The sequence below is a fragment of the Haliaeetus albicilla genome, chromosome 5 (genome assembly GCF_947461875.1).
Source record: "Haliaeetus albicilla chromosome 5, bHalAlb1.1, whole genome shotgun sequence".
Lineage (NCBI taxonomy): Eukaryota > Metazoa > Chordata > Aves > Accipitriformes > Accipitridae > Haliaeetus > Haliaeetus albicilla.
The window spans coordinates 24,403,562-24,422,692 of record NC_091487.1 but is presented as its reverse complement, the minus strand read 5'-3'; the positions used below and the strand labels follow the sequence as shown (position 1 = coordinate 24,422,692).

Genomic DNA, 19,131 nt, shown 5'->3' with positions numbered 1-19,131 from the left:
CAATGAACACGGGTGAGGAGCGTAGGAAGCATTTTTGACAAATCTTTCAGTATGAAGACCAAAAGAATCAAGGTTAGTTTCATAAGGGCAAGCTCTCTTTTTCTACTGATGTTTATACGTAAAATCTACCTGTTTCTTCAGGGATCATTCTGTAAGATTATACTGTAAACATCCATACCATTTTAAGAATACATTCCAAAAGAATAACTTGGATGGAAAGGGCATCTGTCTCTAGCATGTTGCAGAACATTACTGCTCATTGTACAGCAGAGCTGCTGGTCAGCTGAAGCTCATAGACCTGAAGTTGATCAGGACCAGTGTTCCCAGGTGACAATACAGACTTGTCGTTGATGGTTTTGATGTCTGATGCTAAGAATATTTTTATGTATGTTGGTAGGTAGATTAGCTAAATAAATAGTGATAAATAGGGACATTAGTCCATAAGCTTTGCCCGAAGTAGTTAATTTTATATGCAGTTTCTCTGAATAGAGGTTTTTCTCACAAATATTTTGTATTTTTTCAGCAGTAGTATTGCTGAAAGCAGCTGCCAAGTAGAACTAGATGAAGTGTTTTCATCTGAACAGTTTATTAGCTGAAAAGTGCAGATTTATGTTGACTACATCTATTTGTGAATTTAGTTTGAACTTGGCAAGTGTTTATGAAAAAGGAAATGGCAAACATAAAAATATTATGGTATTTAATATAAAAATATTTTGACTTTTCATTTTTAACAATGTCTCAACATTTAATTTATTCTAAAATTATCTCCTTTCCCAGTCAGTGAAAATACAAACTTCTGGCTGCCAGTGAAACAAAATGTTTTCATAGAACAATTTAGGTTGGAAAGGGGTCTCTGGAGGTCTGCAGTCCAACTCACTGTTCAAAACACGGCCAGCTTTTAACAATTTTTGTTTTCATTTTTTTGTCACTTTGGACCTCCTTCTACGACTGCAGCCTTTAAATGGTGATTGAAGGTGTTCCTGCATTGACAGTGGCTGGCTCCCCCAGTACATTTGGATGCAGCCTTTCTGGTCCCATGAATTTATATATGTCAGAAACTTTAGAGTCCTGAGGGCAAACCTTGCCATTGAATGCCACAACGAAGAAGGCATTGACCGAGTACTTCAGCCCTTCTCAGCTTTGAATTTCAAAAGCTCCATGCAGAATTGTTTCTGGGTTGTTTTTGGGGGGCAATTTTTGGTCCAAAAAACAAGGACATTTTCAGGTTGGCCTGAAGTGATTTTCATTTCCTTCCTGTGTTTCCAGTTTGTTCACTGAACCAAAAAAGCCTCCTGTTCTTTGTATTCCTCGGGTGCCAAATACAATCTGTGCCGTGGCAGCACCTCTGTGGTCCAATTCTTGTTCTGCACACATGTGTTTGCATATAGTATAAATATTCACCTTAATGTCATAATCTGATATAGATGGTATTATATTCTGTCAGATAGCATTATTCAGTAGATAATCAGATGTGGCTTACAGAAGAGGAAATTCACAGAAAAGGTGCTTTTTTGCATTTCATTTGTGTATATGCTGAAGGGGTATTTCTTTATCTGTTGGTGAAAGAGCAGATGTTTTGTGCATCATTTTTGATTTCGTGGCTATTGCTTAGTTGACTATAAATATAAAAGACTAAATTTGCTGATCCAGATGGCTGTCCTAGACTGGTATTCTGATACAAATAGTCTTTTTATTGTTCTTTGCATGAAACTATGTGCCTGCATTTGACACGTCATTAAAAGTCAGCGTCAGTATAAAACTAGAAGCTGTTTTGCTTTGTGATGCTAGCTATGTTGAACGAGAAACTAGAAACCCTTTAATTCCAGCTCATCACAGTAGTACTTGGCACTTCTTTTACTCTCTACCTGCTTGAAATTACTACAGTGACGTTAAGCGATGTTAAAAGTGACCCAGTTGCCCGCAGGCTTGGCTTACAGGTAAAACTTCATTTACCTATTTGATATGAAGCATGCTTTGCATTATCCAAACGTTTAGCAACTTTAAAACTGGACTTGGGAGTGAATGAAAGATGACATTATCTATAAATACTTCGCTTCCTATCAAATTGGAGGCGAAACAGAGCAGTGCTTTGCCGTTTACCGAGACTTTGTATTTATGTACCTTTCCGTCTGATCTTCCGGAGCGATGTGCTTTACAGTTCCCGTTCAGCACCTCTGAAAATCAAGCCGCAGTGCGCTTCATGCGGACCGCGTTTATGAAAACTGAACCGCTGTCGGTTGGAGATACTGCTAATTAACCTTCGCAGTGAGAAAGGGTCAGAACTTAACCGAGTTCTTCCTCTTCCCGGAAAACAGAAAGGGCGGAGAGAGAGAGAGAAAATCCGGTGCCGCTCTATAGCCAGCGCCGGGGGGGCCAGTCCGGGCTGCCGGCGGCCGCGGCCCCGCGGGGCCCTCGGGCGGGGCGGAGGGAGGAGCCTGGGCGGAGCCGCTCCGGAGCTTCGCGGCCGCGGGCCTTGCGGGCGGCCGCGAGAGGGCGCCAGAGGGCAGGGCGGAGCGGAGGCCGCCGATGCCCCGCGGGCGGGTCCTAGCGCCCCGTCAGCGGCGGAGGGCGTTCCCGCAAAGGCGAGGCCGCGGTACGCGGGGGGGCCTGAGGGCCCGGGCGGTAAGAGGTAGCGGGGATGGCGTGTGTGAGTGCAATGGTCAGAAGGCACGGGGCTGGGGCTCTTGCTGGTTTGGGGTGGCTTGTTGTTGGTGGTCAAAGGGCAGCTGGGTAGGCCTGGTTTCAAGCTTGTTTCCTTCTTTGTTTTCTTTCCCTTTCACCTTTTGGTATGGGCTAGGTGGGCGGCAGGGTAGATGCCAAAGTCGTTGCTGTCCTCTAGACGCTGAAGTGCTTTGCTAGCCGATGTCACCAGTAGGGAAATCGGATGTTAAGACTCAAGTCGTGAGAAGAGCATGCAGATCTGAAGCATTAGTATTTTACTAAGCGTTCTCCTGTGTTAAAGGTTCCTTTAACCATTCAGTCATAAATGCCAGGCCGTTGACTGGGGAAAATTTCATGGCCCTCTGTTTTGTACAGGCCACCCAGCTCCTTCTCAGACTGCTGGCTGGAAATGCTGTACTTGGTATAAGCTCACAAACTAGTGAGAGGGAGCAGTTTAGGAACCAGTGTCTAAACCGTTCATTACCAATACAGATTATAAAAATCAAAAAACAAAACAAAACCCCCCAAACTTGGCCTGTGGTCCTGCAGAGTATTACACAGTGTTTTATTCTAGAAAACCCTAGTGAGATCAGACTAATACATGTCATGGTTTAACCCCAGCCAGCAACTAAGCACCACACAGCCCCTCACTCACTTTCCCCCTACCCAGTGGGATGGGGGAGAAAATTGGGAAAAAGAAGTAAAACTCCTGGGTTGAGATAAGAATGGTTTAATAGAACAGAAAAGAAGAAACTAATAATGATAATGATAACACTAATAAAATGACAACAGCAATAATAAAAGGAGTGGAATATACAAGTGATGCACCATGCAGTTGCTCACCACCTGCCCATTGATGCCCAATTAATCCCCAAGCAGCGATCCCTCTGCCCCCACTCCCCCCAGTTTATATATGAGACATGATGTCCCATAGTATGGAATACCCCTTTGGCCAGTCTGGGTCAGCTGCCCTGGCTGTGTCCTGTGCCAACTTCTTGTGCCCCTCCAGCCTTCTTGCTGGCTGGGCTTGAGAAGCTGAAAAGTCCTTGACTTTAGACTAAACACTACTTAGCAATAACTGAAAACATCAGTGTGTTATGAACATTCTTCGCATACTGAACCCAGAACATAGCACTATACCAGCTACCAGGAAGACAATTAACTCCATCCCAGCTGAAACCAGGACATAGACACTTACAGATGAAAGTATTTATTTGTTTCTATAAAAACCTGATTCTTGAAGAACGACTACTTTCAAGATTTGGGAATAACAGTCTTCTGAAGTCTAATCCTCATTCTCCAGGCTTGGCTATTGCCTTGAATAATCAGTCAAACACTTACTTCCCCCATTAATGTTCTTGGGGGTGTGATGAACTAAGTGATGGCATTTGTTTTTCCTGACTGATTCTGCAATGGGATTGCAAATCTTAGTGAATCATCCTAAGGTGCGTTAGCCTTTTTCATTTATAAACAAAACAAAAAAAACAGCACCCCCCAACCAAAAACCCTTCTTGATAGCAGTGCTTACTGCCCTTGAAATCAAGGGAACTGTATAGAGCATAAGACTCTTGCCCTATGTAGTAGTCTTGATCACCTGTATCATGGCCCGTGTTAGCACTCTGGTGCTATGTCTGGCAAACTATTTTCCTCAACTGATTGACACCCGAGACTTGATGATAACTTCTTGTTACTGTGGTGCTTATCTTGCACTGATTCTAGAATCTATAGATCCAGGTTTTAAAGAGAATCTGTAAATATTCTGCTGCTGTCATAGTTTTTAAATAATACATTTGCTGATGGATGGACTATATAAATATTAGTGGTGTTACAGCATTTGTTTAGCATAGGATCTGAGTGCTTTCTAAACATGCATGGATTAATTCTCACAGTGCTCTTGTGAGTGACAGAAATAAGAGAGAAATACTGGTTTGCTCAACATTGCAGCACACCAGCTGTTCACCAGCTAGATATAAAGACATTATGGAGAAAAACATGCAGGGAGAGAAGTGCATATAATCTGCCCAACCCTGCAACGACCACTACCTCCACCAACAGACAACCAGAGAAGGAAATAAAGATGCTGTCGGGATTTTGTGTTAGTTTTTTGTGTGTGCCTTCTAAAAGGCAACATAGAAGTAATGTTTTCTCGGAGCAAAAGGATGTCTTTCCAGACTTGTGATGGAAAACAAAGTGTGTTTGTCAGTAAGCTTTCAGCAGGAAATGAAACTCCCAGAGAGATGTTTGTGACCAGCTCATGCCATTAATCAAATTGTGCTGTTTTTACAACTTAGCCAGAGGCCAACATATACTATTGCTTGATAGTCAAACCACCTTATTGCTTAAATGTCTCTGAAACAGCTTGAACTAATACCTAATCCCAATATAACTAGGTTATTTTTCTTCTTTAGAAACTTCACAATTCTGGCTACTACTACTATTTTAAGTGTGGTGCATAAGAATTGATAACCCTTGTAACCAAGATGGCCGATGAACATGTGTGGGCGTGAATTGATCTTGGGAGCTGTAAAGTCACTGCTTCCCTTCCTTGTGCTTAATTCATTATTTGTACTCTGACAATGCTGTCAGAGCTCTGGTCTTTTTAAAGTGAGCATTAACTTCTCTGTGTTGGGCAAGAAAAGGAGACCCCCAAACACTAGTAGTACCTTTCCAGGAATAAGTCTACTTCCTGATGGGAAGAGATCTGCTGGCTTTCTGTTTTCTTTCTCCTGGTCTGTGGCTCTTTCATGATGATTCCTTCCAAATAATTCTCTGATGTAATCCTATCTACTTTTAGTGATGCTAGAATTAGCTGTGGATGTTGTATGAAATATACAGGATTTGTATGAAGGTATACATATGAAATTGAGTGACTCAGGGAGGTATGTTTGAGAAGAGGCATAGCATCAGTTGAGATAATAGACAGTGTTTGTCATTGGGAGCTCTGGGGGCAGAAAGGTGTGAATATGTTTTAAAGCCACATGTGCTTAGCTTTATCATTTTCTCCCCTTCTTCTCCCAGGGCATTTTTTCTTTTGCATACTCCTTAGCTGACACGAAAGCTGTGACTTTAAAATCTGAATTTTAAAGGAGTTCTCAATATTTGCCTTGGATGTCATCTTTATCTGTAAATCCCCCACTGTACTTACTCTACTTATGTCTGCACTGCTGATCTCTCAGCTTTCTAGAAGCAGGTGATCCTTGATAGCTCCTTTTAAGCTAAATAAGGAGCATCTTGCATGTAGGTCTACATACCGCTTGTCATCCTTCTCATCTGGGTTTCTCAGTTCAAGTAAAAGGAACCAGTGTGTGCTACCAGTAGACTGGAGTTTGGTGGTGTCTGTAAAGCATCTGAGAAGGACTTTAATCAGTGGATACAGATCTTGTTGCTATGACTCCGATGGGTTTCTGCTAGCAGGGTGCCAGTTCTTTTGGGAGTATGCAAAAGAACTGCTGAGAGGTTTTTGGAAATAGAAGGGTTAAGTGGCATTAAACAAATTATTTGCAGCTAGATTTCTAACCAGCTTCTTGGCTGCTGGATGTGTCTTAATCTGTAAAGTCAGTAGTCAGTGCAGATCTGGCTTCCAAATTCCAATCAGGTTTTATCCAGCTTTGCAAAGTTCGCTAAAGGGAAAGGAAGACACTTATTCAAGAGGAACCAAGCTTTTGGTGTGATGCTTTGGGCAACACAACTTTGTCCCAGTTTCTGCCTCATAAAAAGTTGTCAGCAATATACCCCAACCTTATTTTGAGGATGCATTAGCATTGTAGTGTCTTGGAAAAATGAGGAATTCTGTAAATGGTGAGATATAATTGAAAGAACACAAGTCTTATGAGGAGCGGCTGAGGGAGCTGGGGCTGTTTAGTCTAGAAAAGAGGAGGCTGAGGGGAGACCTTATTGCTCTCTACAACTACCTGAAAGGGGGTTGTAGTGAGGTGGGTGTTGGTCTCTTCTGTCAGGTGGCTGGAGATAGGACAAGAGGAAATGGCCTTAAGCTGAGGCAAGGGAGATTTAGGTTAGATATTAGGAAAAATTTTTTTACTGAGAGGGTTGTCAAACATTGGAATGGGATGCCCAGGGAAGTGGTTGAGTCACCATCCCTGGAGGTATTCAAAAAGCGAGTGGATGGTGTACTTCAGGACATGGTTTAGTGGGCATGGTTGATGGTTGGACTTGATGATTTTGAAGGTCTTTTCCAGCCTAAATGATTCTATGATTCTATGAAAGGCTTAGAGGATGGCAACCAAAAAGAAGGGTTTAACTTATAGCTTGAAGAGAAAGGACAAGGGGGCATTTGGAGAGACTGTCTTATGTCTATAGTCCTTGTATAGGTCAATTCAGTCAAACTTGCCCATAAAAGTGTTTTTACTGGTCATACTTGTTATCCGGTGTGCAACCTGGAAATGTATAGTCATTACTGAAACGTGGCTTACCTTAAACAGGTAGAATACTTCATAGATAGAGCATTGGTATGTATCAGGAGGAATTTCAGTCAGGATGGTATCATCTGTGTTGCCACATGGTCACTATCTTGTGCTAAGCATTCCGTGGAAGTGTTTGATCCTTCCTCAAGAGCTTCTTAAGCAAAGTAAAGAGACTCTTGCACGTAGGTCCAAGTATCATTTACTGTCCTTCTCACCAGAGTTTCTCAGTTCAGGCAAAGGGGACCAACATGCATTACCAGTTATGCATGCACAGTTTACCAGTAACATCTGAAACCACAAGGTCTCCACTTGCAAATTTTGGTTGCTGTTTGTATTTGTAAATAGTATGACTTACATGCATCTGATGTTCTCCCTTCCAGTACACATGGGGTTCTTGGTAGACTTACAAATACTGGCTAATATGCAATGGAGAATTTAAAAACTACTCAACTGGCACCATAGATCGAAAAAAGAGTGGCAAACTTCACAATGGAGGTAGCATTGTAAAAAGAGAACTAAACCTCAAGGGTGTATGCAGTGCTTTGCACCCCCTGCAGAAGACTGGAATCCTGCTGGTTTTGTAATCATAGTTGGATGTAATTTCTGTGATGCTGACTGTTAGGCTCTTAGGAGGTTGCAGCTAGTTCATATAATAGTCCTAGCAACCGTGGAGATAACTTTGTGTGCATTTTTAACACCTCAGGCACTCAGGTGCCTTTAAGGAAAGGTACCTTAAATGAGAAATTCAGGTCCTCTGAATGTGTGATGCCACTGGTCTTTGCCCTTGGTATCTGAGTAAAGAAGTGTTGGTAGCAGCACTATCTTCTGTTCTTATACTGCGCTCTTAGTGAGGACTGTGCAGTGTGTCCTAAACTACTTTTTTTTTTTTTTTCTTTAATGTAATATTTGGGAGTGGAGCTTCAAAGATCCAGGTTTTTCCTCCAACTCAACTGTCTGTTCAACTGTCAAATGTGTCTTTGGGAAGAGGAGTCCCTTTCTTTGCTGTTGTTTTCTGTGTTCTGAAAGAGAGGGACAAAGATGCTATCCTATTGTTAGAAAGGGGTCTGTGATGCTTTCAGGAAAGACGTATATCTGTGATTACTGTAAGGCACTGTATTGCCACATCTCGACTGATTTGTCTTGCTTTCTTCTGATCTTGCTTTTCAGACTTAGATGAGAAGTAGCTGCTATAATACTTCAAAAAAAACCCCAAACCCACAAAACAAACAACCCCCTCAAACCAAACCACACCACAAAAAAACTCTACAACAATAACCAGGTAATTCCAAAATTCAAATAATTCCTTCCAATGAAGTAATAGAGGCAATTAGGGCATGAAAAGACTCACCAAATGGGATGATAAAGGCTTCTCCAGCCTGCTCTAATGTAGTTCCTTATTAACATAACAGAAGTGAAGAACTTTTGGGGGTACTTGGTTTAGAGACTCAGAGCAGAAAAAACATGAATCAAATGTATGAGTAGTTTGAATCTTGTCCAGGCAATGGGCAGCCATTATATGCATGCCTGTATGATACATGGTATGGCTCACTCCAGTTGTCTCTGCCTCATCTCCAGCATCTTTTTCTCACTATCATTATGACTAATTCTCTTGTAGCATTTATGTTGAGATTTGAAACTAAACAGGAATAGAAACTCCAGTTGTCTTACTGTTGGTAGCACAGTCCATCTATGTTTCAAGTAAGATATGTTGATGTGATTAGTGAGAAGCTGTTTGGTTTTGGTACCTGTACTATTACATCTACCCAGGAATAAACAGAAGAATTAAATCTCTAGCTTTGTCACACCTGCATCTTGCTTTGATTAGCACTGCATCACTGGAAAGCTAATAAAATGTAAAGCTGTTCTAAAATAGGATCTCATTACCTCTTTATTACTGTTGTGGTCTGTAAAAGTCTGTGCATAATTGTTGCTGTAATAATTGGTTTAAAATTCTGTCCTATGGTAAAACTCTTTGAGGTTTTGCATGTTTCTTGAGCCATAGACTAATTTCTTGGGTGGCAAACTGCATCTGTTAAATGAACATACCTGAAGCGAACAGGTATTTGCTATTAAGGGAGCGAATCTGGGTTGAAGTTCTAGAGTTATTTTATTAATCACTGAGGTGTAGTCATCTTCAAAACAAAATATATCGGCAGGTGAAACTCTGGAAAGCAACACTTTGAGTACTGTAATTCCTTTGTACTTATATAAAACTGTCTTATGTAGCAGCTTTAGTGAATGGGATTGTTTCCCTCTAGCGGCTGCTCTCTGTAGTCCATGTAGTAGCAGCTGCTCCTGTGCTTGCCTTGCTGCCTTGCTTACACTAATAGTTCTCTTGAGCTTTGCTCTCTGAAAATCTAGTGTGTACAAATATTTCCTTAGGCAAATTGTGGAAGAGTCACAATATAGTAGTGTCTCAGTTCTTCATACCTATGCCGAAGCTTTTGTTGCCCTGATCTGTTAGGAACAGAAGTACATGATGTTCTGGCCAATGTGAAGTGTTTCATATGACAGCCCTATCTAAAAACAAAAGCAGAGACAGTCTGACTGAAATCACTTTGAAGTTAATTTAATTAAACTATTGTAAATCTTAATTTTAAAAGCATGAATACTTGATTTTTTTTTCATACTTCCATGTCTTTTTTTGACCTCCCCGCTGGTTGTGATTATAAAATAAAATTCCTTTCCTTAAAAGTGGAAATAGCTCTCTCAATAAAAATAGGAAACTATCTATTACCATTAAAAATGAATAATCTCTTGAACAGATAATAACAAACTTAATTTTCTTTTTAAATGTTGAAAACTTTTTCATTTACCTTGAAGTTGAAACATTTTGAATGTTTTCTAAGTTGGAAGAACCGAAACATCCTTTCACTGAAATTGTAATCTCCTATTTAAAGCTTTTTAGAGGGGATCAATTTTCTGTTAGCACAAATGTTTTCCTGATGTCTGTTAAAAATCATTCAGATGTAGAGATACACAATAGTTATGTAGTCTGTAAAAGTGTTAAAATTCAGCAGCAGTGAAATTCAGGCAAACAAAGAGAATAAGACACAGCCCTTGATGGAAAAACCTAGACAGAAGTACAATTTGTGCCAAGTGTGACCTGTACCATGTAGGCAATCAGATTGTCTTCTTTTTTGTTCTTAATCACAAATTATATTTGCATCAGGTAAAAGACACATAACATAACTTCCGCACTAAGTTTTATGAATCTTATGAACAAGCTGCAATAATGTTGAATGCTGCCTGAATCCATGTTGAGTCTTATTACAGCCATTGGCCAGGGTGTCCGTAAATGAAAGCAACAGTCATTCAGTATGGTGCTATGTAAATTTATAGCAAAAGCAAGGAACAGTTTGTTTTATTTTTTAAATAAGCGCGCTTTTTTTGTAAAGGTATTTTGAAATAGATCGTATCCTAATATTTAAACCCAGCTTAACTTATTTTTTTGTCAAGTTTATAGGGAGACTGGGGTATGTTTCTGAGAGAACTAGTAGGGTAGTCTTGTTACTTTCCATTTATTTGCTGAGTTAATTCCATGCACTTGATTAGTTTGGCTGTTGGGAGAGGGGGGAATTCTTGTTTGCACTTGTGAGGCTAATTGATTCTGTGGGTATTTAAAGGATTTTGTGTATGCTTTTTTTGTAGATAATTAAACTTTGCTTCTGGGTAGGCTGGTATAAATCATGCTCAACTTTATTGATTTCCCAGTGAAGCCATGCTGTAAAGCTGTAAACATAACTTTTCTGTAAGCCCTGCTAAAAGCATTTGTTTCAGAAGTGTATGTTATGTTTTGTTTAACGTGGGGTAGTACATGGAGGTGATCCTGTTCCTTGAGGAAACCCAAAGGTCGGTGCAGGTAAGGTCCCCAATGAAGGTATTGACTGTAGGGAAGTGCAACTGCTAATTCCTAGTTGGCAGCTAACATTTTCTTGAAAAGGGGTCTTCCAAAACCTGTATATGAGCAAAACAAATGTGTAGATATGTGAATATGTGTTGATTTGACTGGGATATCTACATAAATGTCTGCAGTGTACTGAGAGCCTGGGATTGCTAGTTGTTTCCTAGCAATTAACAATGCTCCTGGAGTTGGACAGTGGATCCTGGTGAAGAAAAAGACCTTCTTAAAACACTTTGTTCATACTAGTGCTGCCTGAAAACACTCAACAAAATTTACACTACTGACTTATTCAACCAAGACCAAAAGATACTGAAGGTTTTCAGAGCAGTTGCCAGCTCTGCTTTTGAGACATGCTCACGTTTTGATATTCACCCTGTCCTTTGTAGGAACTTGCCATATATCAGGAAGCCATAAAGGTATTTGAATAATTGGCAGGGTCTTTCCTTAAAGCCATTTCTTCCTCCTTCCCCTGCCTTGTTCAAATCTGCCTATAGAAACTGGGGCTGAATATCTTTGGACCTAGACTATCTCCTGCCTGTCTCGTGAAAAGACAATATATGGAAAAGAGAATTCTGTGTTTAATATGGTAACAGCTACAAAAATATCTGCTGTATTGCATAACTATGCATAATTATTTCATGTATATTACTAAATATCCAGTTTGTATATATAAGACAATTATCTTCCAAAGCACCATTAATATAATTGGGGATGAAAAACAGGTGGGGCATTGGCTTCATAACCTCCCTCCTCTGTGCCACACTGTTGGGGCTACAATGAAGAATCCTGCTCTGCAGCTGTACTAGTCACACCTGAATATTCTTTAGGGAATTCATGAATAACACCTAAATAGGGTGGATCAGTTTGTAAGCTTTGAGAGAATCTACCCAGCTTGTCCCATGATTCGTTCTCATGTTTCACAAATCTGTGCACACACGTTTTTCACAGTGAATCACAACTACTCTGGTCATTTTGTAAAAGTGTAAGTAAAACCAACCAGTGCCCCCCCCCCTTGCCCCCCTTCCCAGCCCCTCCCTGCCTTGCAGTGCTTTTGACATTCCTGAGGGATTTCACCCTGTATAAAACAGACGGAAAAATGCATCTTGCCACTGAACAAAGCTGAGATGGCAGCTGAGCATTTTAATTAAAAAGAAAAAAGTAGATAAAACCTTTTTATTGTTACTGAGGGTCTTCTCTGAAAAGCATTAGTGTATCACTGGTTATTTATCATTGTAACTGTAATGAGGAAGAGCCTTTTCCATTCTCATCAATCTGGCAATGTCCTTTCTGATTGTCTCTTCTGCCGTTCTGTGAACTTGAACGTTTGACCTCTTCTGTAATGTTGGATAAGATATGCAATAATGAAGATAGCCTGGTTTCATGAAGGTCATTTTAATCATATAAATGGATCAGATAATGACAGCCTGCACCAAGGGTAAAAGCACACTTTGATCCACCTGTGAGGAGCAGGTGAGGGGATTAACCCTCTTTCTGCTTTGACTTTCATAGGACAGAAATTCTGTGCTGTTAACCACTGAGCATGGATTACAGCTGGTGTTTTCAGAGCTATTGTTTTAACTGCATCCCTCTAACCAGTTGTTTGTTCTAAATGAGCGAGTTCTTGGGGGCCAGATGGAAAGCAACTTCGCATTTTTAGAAGGCATGAACTACTCTTTCATTCTTTATACTTTGGCATGTCTATTCTTGGCAGTTTTATATAGTCTATTTGGGCCAAGCTATTAATTAGCAGCAGTGTACCTTTGATATAGAGATAATAATTGGGACATCCTGGGCAGATTGGGTGGAGTTCTTCCATGTTTGAAGGGATATACTAGTTGTGTACATATTGTTCATAAAAAACAAGTTTTGAGTAGGTGTCAAAGGATTCATGAGAGCATGAGGAGGAGTTGCTGCAGCTGACTCATGTAATACTTTCTCAAGAAGCCCGAACTGCAGCTCAGCTAATGTGCAGAATATGGGGATGCCTGAGAGAGATATTTTTTCTTCTGATTAAGTAGTGTTTGCCACTGCAAAGCACCACAGGAATATGTACTAGTCTGCCTCATTTCAGTTTGAAAATGAGAGGTAGTGATCAATTCTGTATGATATGATATACAGTTCCACAGAGGACATTAGGAAGGGGGATAGAATGACCAAGAAAGCCAGAGATACCAGTAGGAGTCATGCTCTGGCAGCTTAACTATTAAGGAATTGCTACAGTAGGAACTTCCTTATTCTTTTTCCTGTTATGTTGTCTTTTACTCTTCTCACTCTTAAATAAATTGCAAAAATTACCTAATGCCCAACTGCCATCTCATCCAAGGTATTATAGATAGTGTTTCCAGACACCCAGCTCATAATCTTGCTGCAAGAGTTCCTTGTCTTTCCTTGTCTTTTATCATAAAAAACCTGTTGCACAAAGGGAAGATAGACATCTTTGACTTTTTTCTCTGTCCAGCTAACCACCTGCTTTGCTTTCTCCTACATCTGTATTATCCTAGTTGAAAGGCGATGAAGGTGCAGATAGCTTGAAAGGAGGGGGAAAAAACCCAACCCTACAAAACAACAAAAACCTCACCAACTTTGGTCTTAAACACTTGGTTCTGTGTGTTTAGCTGTAAGACCACAGAAATGTCTTACTGGGTAGGAGATGGTACTTAGGGAGAGCATTATCCTTCTGCTACATGTGGCCCACTTCCTTTCTATTCTCCCCAGCATCTGCAACTGTTGGATTAGGAGTCTTCAAGTTGTCTTTTCAAAATTGATCACACGTGAGTGTCTCTATATTAACAGCACATGTAATAATCATGCTCAATGAAATGAAGTTTAGCATCCAGTTGTGGGAGTCCCTCTATACATAGTTCCTGGAACCACTTGGAATTCAGTAGGAGCTTACACAGGGAGCAGCAGTTAATGGACAGTGTGCAAATGAAAAATGGGGTCACAATTTTGCTGCTTTTCAGGTCAACCCACCTGCTGTGCAAATGTCTTGAAAGCATTTGGAAAAAAAAACAATTTAAATAGAGTTTGTTTAGCACTTTTTTTAAACTCAAATATGTCTGGTTTGAAAAACTTATCTGAATGCTCTTGAGTATGCTCACGTATTGAATTTTTGTATGTAGTGTTATTTGGGTAACCCTACCAAGAGAAGCCAATGCCCATTGTTGCATACAAAATACAGACTTGTGAGTGAAAAAAAAGTATTAAAAACTCCCCCCTTACCTTTTTTTTCCTACTGATAAAATATTAAATTGGCTGATCAAGACATGGACTTGGATAACATGGAATAATTTATATCTGCAGTGCTTAATTTTCAAATTTATTAGCCCAAACTATTAACTATTTACTTCTAAATAGCAATCTCATTTGTAGACAAACTTATTCACTTGGAAAAAGAAGTTGGAAAGCTGAAACTTTCCACTTATTTGTGACTTGGTTAAGCTTGGTTAAGCTGACAGATTTTCTGAGAATCTAGTCGGATAACTTCTGTTGGTGTCACAGTTTTGTTTTGAAAGTGTTACAGCGGCCATCCAGCTAGCAGTGACAAGCCAAACCAGCTTGTTTTGGCTGACCCTTATTTTGTCAGGCCGGGGTTGAAAAGTGGGAACTAGAGGCTCAGAAACTTTGAGTTAATCAACCATGTTGAACCAAGGGCTGCTGCACAGAAAGTGTCGTCAGCTGAACAAAGTCAGTGCACCTATTTCTCTTGGCTGAGAGAGAGATGGCCCTCCATAGCTCTAGACCTGTGGAAAAGTTTTGGGTTTTTTTAAAAAGTATTTGCAGCCCCTTCCCCCTGGGTGCTTTCAGGTGGCATTAAAAATGCACAGGTCCAGATAAATTCCTTTACCTTCCTATGTGGGAAGTGTGTGGATCTGTAGTAACTGATGCAGTATATTTTGATGTAAGCAATAATTTTGCTGGCCATTCAGAGACAACATTTTGTGATATGTGCTCTGGGATAAAATGTACTTGCTCACTGATGTAAATCTAGCATAACTTTCTTGGACTCTGTTTAATAGAGTTTTGCTTGTCTGGTTCCAAAAAGCTTAAGCTTTCCAGCCATGATCTAGCTGCATTGTATGGCTGGATTTACATTCGTGGTGCAGTGTGACTTTGGCACGTAGGTGAGGAACTGCAGAGGTTACAGGTTTCTCCTGTTAAGGAGATATTCTCTGTAACAGCAATATATGACTCCCCATCCTTTTAATCCAAGAATGACACTTTTATTTTTCAGGTCACTGTAGAAAAATGGTTTTTTTTTCCTCCTGCTCCGTGGTAAAATTGTCTAGCAATGGGCTTTATTTGAAAGGGTATTAAACTCCTCTTTTATTTATGTGAACTGCATGATCCTTTAAGGAGAGTAACAGAATAATCATTTTAGTTTGGTCTCTTTCCATAGGATTCCCCTGCTACATGTTATATTCTAGCTAAAAGAGACACCACCTTCTTTGCCCATGTTCCCCCTCAGTAAGAAGCAGTTACAGTAATGTTGCTAATTAGGCAGTGTGCATATTGTGGACTATGTAAAGTCCCTGGATATTTTTCCTACGCCTTCCTTCAATTCTGTCTCACTATGAAATATGCTACTCCTACTTGTTAGTCCACACCATGACACAGATCTGAGTGGGTGTATCCCCTCGTGCAGAGTTTCGCTTGAAGACATGTACAACCTTTTATTCTGTTACATAACCAGTCCATTGAAAGCTGGTCAAAGTAAATGCTATTCATGGGCTATCTGAATAAAAAAATTTATTTGCTTGTGTTGAACAAACATAAAGAAATAATCTGCATATCTGACATTAGTTTTACCAGTGCAGTAAGCTGAGCTGTAGCAGTGCCTGTCCTGTCCTGTCTCTTAATATGTTCAATGTGTCTTGCTTTTTCTCTCTTGGGTTCCCCTTTTGCCATTTTGGCCAACGGGCCCAGACCTGATGTGCAACAAGTTCTGCTGTCCTTATTCTTCATTTCTCCGATACACCTGTGTCAAAAAACACTCTAGTACTGTACTGAAATGAGCATAGATGCTTTTAATTAACACACACCATTATTCAATTTCACTTACCATTTGACATGAATGAGGTATTCCAGTCCTGTAATCTGAACAATTAATGTTTTAAGTAATTGCCTGTCAACTCTGATGGGTGAGCAGCAAAACTGGACAAATACAGGTAGCACTAATGCTGTTTTCCCAGGAGCATTGTTTGCAAGGGCAACTGTGGTTTTACCTTTTGGAGAAGAAGAGGGCTCCTCTTTCCCTTTTGACGTGTAATTCAGGGGGCGAAGTAAGCACCTTATAGCCAGGCTGCTTTGCCAGAGAACCTTAGAGCAATCAGCCAGGTTCATGAGTGGTTGTCTTTCTATGGTTTTAAATTAAAATAAATTACTATTATTATTATTATGGGGAGGGTGTTTGAGGTTTTGTGTTGGGTGGTGTTTTTTTGTGGGTGTGACTGTTTTGTTTTGTTTTTTTTTCTTTTTTGAGACTGAAAGACTGAAACCAGCCTGGTGTTCGATACCTAAGTGTTGAGAGACTAGTGTGATTAACTTTGAAAATAATCCCAAGCACCTTGGGGCTGTTGTAAATCCAGATTCTTAGGAGAGCAAAATTCTGCTGTAATGGCTCCACTCTAGAGACATTTGTATCACCAGCTTGCTTTTCTAATACTGCAGTGCCCCATACAGTATAGTGTTTGGAAATGAATACTGTAGCACAAGAGAGATTTCTACCCCTGTTTTGAATGCAAGTGACCTCTGGGCTCTGTGGAGGAAGGCACTTCACCGAGTGGAAGAGTTTGTGACCCTGACTTCCCTCTGAGCTAGGCAGGTGTAGGTGTGAGGGTTGATTACAGGTCATAATACACCTACATAATCTACTAGTCTGTATCACACCAGGTTGATTTTGGTGGCTTTTCCCATTGAGCAAATACTAAACCAATTGGGGGTCTGGCTTTAACTGTTGTACCTATCACCATCCCCAGGCAAGGGACCTGAAACTCTTTATGCTGGGCAGAAACTCAATGACAATGAGTGGCACACTGTTCGGGTAGTTCGGCGAGGAAAGAGCCTCAAGCTCATGGTGGATGATGATGTTGCTGAGGGTAAGTGTGATATATGAGTAATTTTTGTCATTATATTTGTATCTCTGTTCCCAGTCTCTTCTTTGCCATTACATCCATTCTCCCTGTTCTTGTGTGTATCTCTTCTTTGTTTTTGTTTTTTGTTTTTTTTTGTTTTTTTTTCTTTTCCTTCCTGTTACTTGTATATTTAGTGTTATTATGTTGAAAACATACATGTTTGGTTTTGAGAGACTGTTCTTAGTCAGCACTGGAAACTTCTGTGACAACTATGACTATATGAATTGAGGGATTAGGGGACAGATGAGCTTGCACATGCCCAAGAATGCAGAGGTGCTAAGCAGCATTCTCTCTTGTGCCAGGCTCTGTTTGGAGTACAGTGTGAGTATGCCTCATTCGTGAGCTGCAAATGTGGCAGTTTCCAATGCTGTAGAATCAAAACCAAGGCTTTCTAAACCTTTCCTCTGCACAAACTTTTCCTTGATGGTAAACCTGTGTTTGATAGATGTGTTAGAGAATATGGATTCCTGTCTCTGCTGTTGTTTTTTTGTTTGGTTTGTTTTGTTTTTTTCCAAGTTCCTGTGCTCATGGCTCAGAGCCATCCAGAAGGAAAAACAAATAGAGCAGTTTGTTAGTTTGTTCCCAACTTTGTTTCAGAGGTTAGGGAGGACCCTAACTCACCAGAGTATATCATATCATAATGTATAGGTCTGTCAGGGTTTTTTTTGTGTTTCCCCCCCCCCCCCCCCGCATTTTGTGACAGCTTTTTAAGCTCCTGCTTCTTTTTGTAGAGAAATATAGTTGAAGTGGGGAAGAAAAGATCAATCACTCACGAAAGCTGGTGTCTCCCACATTACGAGATTTGCATTGAAATGATCAAGGTATTTTAGATTGATCTTTTTTTCATTACAAAATTTCAGAGGTGATACTTTTCTGGTCCATTTTCCCACATCTGCAAGAGCCAGAAACTTATTTTTCTTTTTTTGAAGGTCTAAAATTTTCATAGCTGTATATAACTGTAGGAAATGGATTTTGAGGAAAACACTTGCAGTCTGAAGGCTGATAATAGAATCACAAAGAACAGTAACCCTGGATGCAACACTGATATGGATACGTTCATTTAGTTGTGACCCATGTTGGTTTGCCAAATGCTGATGTCCTTTCTTCTGAGTAGCTTCTACTCGGAAGGCAACTAGAAGGAAGGGCTGCCGTATGCAGTGCCAGGATACTATATCCTATCTCTGCAAAAAGTTCTTTTCTACTGTGTGAATGCAATTAATTTTTAGTAATGTGGTAATTAGATTATTTGGAAAGCTGTGAGTCAGGATTTTGAAATAAGCCCAAAGGAGGGGGTTTGCAGGAAAATTACTTGATAGATATTTTTCCCTCTGAAGTAAATATATGCTGTGCTATATAGGCTGAGAATTTGAAAGAGAGAACCATAAGCATATGAAAGAGTCTTTCCCTTTCCTTGCTGGAACTGGTGGAGGCTGAGTCAACATTAGCTTGTAGGAAAATGAAATTTTATTTAAGAAGGAACTTTCTGAATTAGTGAAGCATGCTGTTAAATATTTAATCCTATTTATTTCTGCATTTAAGAACAATTCTTCTGGATATGCTTTTTTAGCAAGCACCATGAGGTGGCACTCTCTGCATTACCAACTCAATCCCCAAAAAGCCATCTGGTTTTTTTGAAGTCTCTTTTCCATGAAACTGAGTTTATAAATAATAATGATACAGTCCTATACTAAAATAGGATGTGCATATGTACATGTATATGAATTACATAATTAAAGATGCATTACAGCTAAATATATCTGTTAAAAGAATGCTATCATGGCAAAGTCAGAAAAGCCAGAGTTAAGATTTTCTATGCAATCTGCATCCCACTTCCTTGGGCAGATGATAGTCTTCAATGATGTGGTCACATAGATTTTTCCACAGGATTTTTGCTGTCTTTACAAATAGATCAGAAGTCTAAATTGGGCTCCCAGTAAAAATAAACAGCCTATTTGATTGCTGCCTTCTTTCTTATTGCTTGTTTGGAACAATGCATGCCAACTAAATTTTG

At 40.0% G+C, this 19,131-nt stretch overlaps 1 protein-coding gene across 32 annotated transcripts in view; it reads left to right on the top strand.

Annotated features, from left to right (window-relative positions):
- NRXN3 (neurexin 3) overlaps window positions 1–19,131 on the top strand; it is a 1,027,863-nt gene that overhangs the window by 436,700 nt on the left and 572,032 nt on the right. For all 32 annotated transcript variants that reach the window (XR_011324711.1, XR_011324710.1, XM_069783753.1 and 29 more), the window contains one exon: window positions 16,965–17,084. Coding sequence is in view for 30 of the 32 variants with exons in the window: in XM_069783753.1 (XP_069639854.1) it covers window positions 16,965–17,084 (120 nt within the window). In the remaining 2 variants the exon portion in view is untranslated. The remainder of the gene's footprint in view (window positions 1–16,964; window positions 17,085–19,131) is intronic.